At 38.7% G+C, this 7,541-nt stretch overlaps 1 protein-coding gene across 1 annotated transcript in view; it reads right to left on the bottom strand.

The window, feature by feature from the left end:
- The window catches only part of Pcsk2 (proprotein convertase subtilisin/kexin type 2), a 244,055-nt gene that overhangs the window by 206,803 nt on the left and 29,711 nt on the right, over positions 1-7,541 (bottom strand). Inside the window, exon 2 of the mRNA XM_021192543.1 lies at positions 6,646-6,750. Coding sequence (XP_021048202.1) covers positions 6,646-6,750 — 105 coding nt within the window. The remainder of the gene's footprint in view (positions 1-6,645; positions 6,751-7,541) is intronic.

The following is a 7,541-nucleotide window of genomic DNA, read 5'->3' as shown; positions in this document are numbered from 1 at the left end:
TCTCCCTCCCTCCCCCCTCTTTCTTTCTTTCTTTCTTTCTTTCTTTCTTTCTTTCTTTCTTTCTTTCTTTCTTTCTTTCTTTCTTTCTCTCTTTCTTTCATATTTTCCTGAAGATTAAACCCAAGGCTTCATTTACCATTTCTAGTCCATTTTAGAAATTTCTAAAGTATAAAACTGAATCAGGTTTAAAAATGAGTTTTGAAGGAAAATTGTATGGTCAGGTAGATTGCTTAGATAGGAAAATACACATTGTAGTCTTAAGCCAATAGAACTTCCTTCAATAAATAAAGCTCAGATTATTTCTTTATCAAATCATTCAACTGCCGTTTAACAAGTGTGCATTACTCATAAAGTAGTGTGAGTTCCCCTTTCATTTCAACTATATTTGACTTTAAAATCTATTTTAGATGTACAAGTTATATAGAAGAGATCTGTGAAGTGAACACTATCTTGAAGAAATCTTTTCTCCAATAGCTTTTCAAGGTCTTGCACAATTTATGGGGCTTTGATATGTTGACTGTGGACCAAAATTGGGTTTGACTTTGAGATTTGCTGACACTGCTCTGAACAAGTTAGACAAATCTCAGAGAGGTTTTGGCAGAGAATATTTATTTGTTTTGAGCCTGATTTTGAACATGCATTTTAGGTTTTATTGTTTCATCTCAGATTTTGATTTATCACATCATCAAACCCTGTTTACCATCTGTAAAGTATATATATATATATATATATATATATATATATATATATATATGCATGCCCATGGCAGTGTCAAGAGTACTAATATGCTTAGAAAGAAGCTATATAATATTTTAGAAAATAAAAAATAGGTTATCATGAGACTTTTTATGGATAAGCATGGCAGAAATGAAATAGCAGCTTGTTTCCTTTACCTGTGATTATGAACGCCTTAAACGGTACTCTAGGCAGAGGACTAAATTTCTGTTTCCTAGTTATATATTAGAATAATGATAAAAAAAAACAAGCAGAAAAGAATGATGCTATTTCACTTTTTAAAAGTAAGGCTTGATACTGGTTCATTCAGTTATCACTTGTTGAGGGTCTACTGTATTTTCAGATACACACTATAAAAAGATATTGCAGAAATAAACAGCACACAAACTTGAGTGATGATTGATATTCAATAGTATGCCAATGTTTTGACAGAGAGAAAATTGGAAAAGAGAATACTTTTGAAATAATGTACATGTCTGCATATTGATGGGTATATTAAAGGTGACACTTTACAGTCACTTTCTGGCATTTCTAGCTTTCACTAAACAGTAAATGGAATGGATATTGTTGAAGTTTCTATTCTAAAGCCAAACCAAACCAGAACAGAAACCTTCCTTAGTCGCCCATCTTTCTCTTTATCAGGTGCTTGTCTGTCTGTTATGTATTTCTTTTGTTGCTACTGAATCTTGATTTCTTAGACCAAAAAGCTGCCTAGCTGAATGCACCCCAAGGGTTTGGAGTAGCTCAGCTCTTCTTTTGCATACACTCAGTTGCTTGAGCTTTATATTGCCTTCCACAAGTCACAGACAGTAAGTAAAGGGGCCCAGAGGGATAATACCAAGGTGATATGCATAGTTGGGGTTGGCTGGTATGCTATGGGACGTCTTAACTTTTTAACTCATAAGCATTTTGTATTTATATTTTTTTACATGAGTCTGAGTATCAAGGTCTATAAAATAGCTATACAGAACAAATATTTAATGATAATAAAACATAAAGACATTTATTTTAAGATAGTTTTTTGATACACCTATAATTTTAGCATTTAGTAAAGATGAAGGGCAAATTCACACTGAGATATTTGCATCCCTAGGTAGAAACATGTGTTTCTGCTTAAAGTATTAAATCTTGGCTAAATATTTCATTAAGCATTTTTAATATTTCTCAGAGTTTATGGATGCTTTTATTTTATAATTGACCTCTTTGCATAAACACAAAGAAATTATTGGAAATTTTGCTACAACCAAAATTAATTCAATGATGCTTTCTGAAATTCAAGTCATTGGCTCAAACAGCCATTTTTAAAGTCAAGCATTATAATACAATGCTATCTAATTGTATACTAATTTGATACATGCTGAGGAATGCTGGTAAGAAAATACTAAGTCTTTGTTTTCCACCATGAAACCATTATATTTCTGTATGAGAAGAAAACTGTATAATAAAACACTGTAATTTATAACATGCAACGTACTTGAATTTTGACTAACATGTGTGGTGGTTTGAATGAAATTGGCCCCCACAGGTTTATATATTTGAATGCTTGGTCTTTAGTTGGTAGAGCTGTTTGGGAAGGATTAGGGATGTGGTCTTGCTGGAGGAAGTGTGTCATGGGTGGACGGCTTTGCTGCTTCAAAAGACGTGTGCTCTCTCTTTATCTCTGCCTCGTGGTTGTGGATCAAACTGTGGGATCTCTGCAGTTCCTTCACTGAGATATCATGAACTCTAACCCTCTAACTGTAAGCCAACTAAATGCTTTCTTTTTTAAGTTGCCTTGGTTGTGGTGTTGGATCTCAGTCACAGAAAAGTAGCTAAGACAGTGTGTCAGGTAGTATTGGTTGGAGTTGTAGTCTGTGATGACAAAATGTCAGAATCGGGCTGCCTTGAAGTTATGTAGTACAATATGGGACTAGGCTGCCAGAAACACCTTGGATTCATTGTCCATTTTATTTTGAATTAAGTTTTGGCTGTTATATGGTCAGAAACCTCCTCTGTTGCCAATTATATTATACTTTCCATATTTATTTACACAACCCCATGTGGATTGCGGCCCACTGTTTGAGATGTTATGGCTTAGACATTTTCTGAGAAGGAAGAAACTACTTTTAAATTCTGGCTCATGAAATACAACATGTGACATATATGCAAGGGATGAGAACTTGTATCAAGTATTCCTCAGGTTCCTCAGCCCTTCTCCCTTTTATTTCTCTACGGTTTATTTCCATTTTGCAATCTGTTGGAATATGCTTAATAACCCTGTCTTAGGGTTACTAATGCTATGATAAAAACACCATGACCAAAACAACTCAGGAGGGAAAGGTGTATTTTGCTGAGGTTTCCATATCGTTGTTCATCACTGAAAGAAGTCAGGAAAGGAAATCAAACAGGGCAGGAACCTGGAAGAAGGAGCTGACACAGCTAGATCTTTAGGGGGTATTTTCCTCAACTGAGGTTCCCTCCTCTCTGACGACACTATGTCAGTTCATAGAAAGCTAGTCAGCATGATGCCCAAAGCTGCCACATGCCCAAAGTACACATGCTTGCATTTCTGTTTAAGGCTTATAAAGCCTCCAAGTGAATTTTCACATAAATAAAGCTTTGCAGTGTTGCCCAGTAATTTTTGTGTAAGAAGAGTGTCTGCCAAGTCTGACCCCTGAAGACACCTAACGTTATATGACCATAAGAACATTACACAGAAAATACTGACACCTTAATGTAACATTAAGGAAAGTTACATTTTGGAATAACGTAGTGGTAATTAGACTTTTCTTAATAAATTTTTTTTTTTTGTTAAAAATGTGCGGGAACTTCAAGTTTTATTTATTCTCCTAAAATGAGTTTATTATACTCAGGTTATTTGACCTTACTAGGTTCCATGATGACTTCTGTGGGTCTTTATGGGAAGGGCAGATATTTACTTCTATCAGGTCCAGGCAGTTGGCCACCAGAATACTTAAAGTGCATGATGAAAGGAACAGATGCCCTTGTTAGTGGTAGTGGGAGATGTTTTGAGAAGAAAGACAAATGAGTAGAATTACCAAGATGTGAACTCCTTCTTTATTACAAACCAATCTCATTGTAAACATCACATGACACCAAGAACCACCATGTTAGGGAGCATTTCAGTAAGTGATCAAGTGAAAGAGTGTCAGCTTAGTGGCTCCACAGATGGCCCCTCATCCAAACAATGGTCTTTTTGATAGCCTGTTCTTCATTTCTGTTTTCAGCCCAGGTTTTAAAGTACCTCTGTTTTTGCCTCATACCTTTTATGCATTTTTGAGTATGTGGGAGGGCAATCCCTTTGAATTATTGAAGAATAAAACTAACAGGACTTCTATATCATCATATAAGTAAAAGGAAAGTGAGTGGCCATCGTAAGTAAACCAGAACAAGGTAGACATTAGAGAAAACCAGTGTCATAGTGTTTGGATAGTCTTTACTTTAGTTGTACCCATTTTAGAGTCACAAATGACATTAGTAAGTTCCCTTCTAATTGTACCCAAGGGTGTCCCTGGGCAGTTACTTAGCATGGCCAAAGACAAGGCTATGAAAGTTCTTCACCAGGGTAGTGGTGGTGACTTCTATAGCAGACTCAGCATTAGGCAATTGGTCTTTACTGCAAAGACAATGATAAAATGGCTTCACAGAATCAAAATTCCTCTCAGGCCATGTGGGAAGACCTATGTGTACTGGCTGGTCTTGTGTGTCAACTTGACACAGGCTGGAGTTATCAAAGAGAAAGGGGCTTCAGTTGGGGAAATGCTTCCATGAGATCCAGCTGTAAAGTATTTTCTCAATTAGTGATCAAGGGGGAGGGCCCCTTGTGGGTGGTACCATCTCTGGGCTGGTAGTCTTGGGTTCTATAAGAGAGCAGGCTGAGCAAGCCAGGGGAAGCAAGCCAGTAAGTAACATCCCTTCATGGCCTCTGCATAAGCTTCTGCTTCCTGACCTGCTTGAGTTCTAGTCCTGACTTCCTTTGGTGATGAACAGCAATGTGGAAAAATAAGCTAAATAAACTCTTTCCTCCCCAAATTGCTTCTTGGTCATGATGTTAATGCAGGAATAGAAACCCTGACTAAGACACTATGTTAAGGAGTAAAACAAAATTGCCAATGGCCTGTCACCTGGTGACTTGTGGAGGAGGCTTTACTTTCTAATTAAAACCCCAATTTTAAAAGCAATGAAATGTTCTTCAGTTTCAGAAGAACAAATTTCACATTTATTCACTCAAAGGGGATCTTGTAAGAATACCTAAATCAAACATCTCATCCACTCATCGTTTTCCTTAAGACCCAAAAGGAGGAGTCTTAAGAGTCATGTACTTGACCTTGGGGTTACTTTGCGTCTTAGATATTACCTAGGAGAAATTAGAATGTCCCCAATGGGATTCAGTGTTCTCTGAAGAGAAGGAACAGGAACACTTAGGAGGAACTCCTCACGGCCAAGATCTTACATTTGGTTGGAGGAAAAAGAAAATTTAGCTGTTCGAGAGAGTAGAAAATAAGACCTGGAATCCAAGAGTGAGGTAGGAATTCGAGGTATATGAACATTAAGAACACCACTTGGGTTCTCTGTGCAGGAGATGGAGACCTCATAGATTGACAACTGTTAAAATCAAAGAACAATTGATCTTGGGGTGCCAAGCTCTACTGGACACATCTCCATCACAGCCTCTTCAGTCAAGACTCAGGGAACATCAAGAGAGTCGAGGTCAGAAAGATTATAGGAACCAGAGGTCCAGGAAGTCTTCTGTGAGATTGGTGTTTCCTAGAAAGGACATGGAAGATGTACCCATGAAACCGTAACAGAGCAAGACCTGTATCTGTACACAAGAACAGTATTGACAGGCATGGTTACATGGAAGGAGGAAATTCACGGGGCTAAAGCTCTAGATAAAGAACTAAGAACTATTGAAGTAGGGGGAAATCAATCATCCCCAAGAACCAATACCAAGTGATTATATGTGTGTGTGTGTGTGTGTGTATGTGTGTGCGCGTGTGTGAGACTCAGTGGGTTGTATTTATATATTAAAGTGTTTTTAGATTACACTATAGCTGTCTTCAGACACATCAGAAGAGGGCATCAGATCTCACTACATATGGTGGTTTGAGCTACCATGTGACTGCTGGGAATTGAACGGAGGACCTCTGGAAGAGCAGTCAGTGCTTTTAACCATTGAGCCATCTCTCCAGCTCCCTATTTAAGTGTTTTTTTTTATAAAAATCTAGCAATAATAAAAACAGAGGTCATGAATTTGAGAAGAAGCAAAAGGGCAAAGGGGAGGGAATGGGTTGAAGGGAGGAAAGGAAGAGGAAAATTTTATAATCATATTTAAATTAAAATGTTATTAAAGATAAGAAAGAAGACGTCTGAGAAATGAGTATCAGGCAGGTCAGTAGAAGGAAACGCAGGGGAAGAAGAGTGAATAGGGACTGTGGCTGCCACCACGCATGGATACTGAGACACCCATTGCCTGTAGAGAGCTGGTCATTATCTACTAGTCTAATATTTTTCTGTTCATTATATGAAACACAGAAACATTTTCAGAGCATAAAGTTGCCAGTAAAACCTTCCATAAACAACATAGTAAACAACTGTGTGTCTTTCCATCCATCACAAGCTAAATCATGCTCTCAGGCAATCTGCAATCTTGATGTAGTAGTTCAAGACAAGGCGGCAAAGCACCTGTGTTTTCTCCCCCATCCATATACATATGGCCTATGGTTATTTACTATGTACAAAACAGGAGCAGAGTGTCTATAGTGTCTGCCAATGATCTGTTTCTCATATCAAAATATGCAAGAGCCCAGCTTTTCAACAACGTCTCCTGCTTGCATTCTACATCCACTGGGTGAATTCTGGTGCCGCAGTGGGGGTCAAGAAAGATGCAGGTTTCTGGGCAGAACTCACCCTGGGGTCTCTCTCCAGCTGCCGCTTGTGGTGTAGGCTGCGTCTTCTTTTGGCCTTTGCAAGGCCATTGTGATAAAAGTGATACAGGCCTTCTGCAAAGGGGAGCTGTGGAAAGCCAAACACAGGAGGATGGTTAGTTTCTGGGTTGGCACCAGGATAGAACCACGTGAGCAGGCACTGTATGAGGATGTAGTTCAAGCCTCCTATTAGAGTTCTGATCTCTGGCCTCTTAATTTTCTCACTTTGCTTATCTGGTACCCATTTCTTCCCATTTCTTCAAACTCCCTTCATTCTTTCTTCTAGGTTGTAGCTTTTACAAACCCATCTTCATACTCAGACTCATATCAAATTCTCTAACATTTCTCTCAGACAAGTGTGGTATATACTGTGTGGTATCCAGTTGCCCCAGGGCTGTGCTGTGACAAAGTACTCTCTTGTATGTAGCCATGTCTTTTTTTTTTTTTTAATTTATTTTTTATTAGATATTTTCTTCATTTACATTTCAAATGCTATCCTCAAAGTCCCCTTATACTCTCCCCCCGCCCTGCTCCCCAACCCACCCACTCCTACTTCCTGGCCCTGACATTCCCCTGTACTGGGGCACATGATCTTCTCAAGACAAAGGGCCTCTCCTCCAATTGATGGCCTACTAGTCCATCTTCTGCTACATATGCAACTAGAGACAAAGCTCTGGGGGGCACTGGTTAGTTCATATTGTTGTTCCTTCTATAGGATTGCAGACCCCTTTAGCTCCTTGGGTACTTTGTCTAGCTCCTTCATTAGGGTAGCCATGTCTTTTAACATCTAAAAGGATGGCCTTACAAGTTGATGCTCACTTCTAGGGCTTGCTTGCTTTCTTTCTCTCCCCCTCCCCCTTCTCTCTCTCCCCCTCCCCC

This window comes from Mus pahari, chromosome 3 (genome assembly GCF_900095145.1).
Source record: "Mus pahari chromosome 3, PAHARI_EIJ_v1.1, whole genome shotgun sequence".
Lineage (NCBI taxonomy): Eukaryota > Metazoa > Chordata > Mammalia > Rodentia > Muridae > Mus > Mus pahari.
The sequence above is the reverse complement of the archived record's forward strand: the minus strand, read 5'-3'. Positions and strand labels throughout refer to the sequence as shown.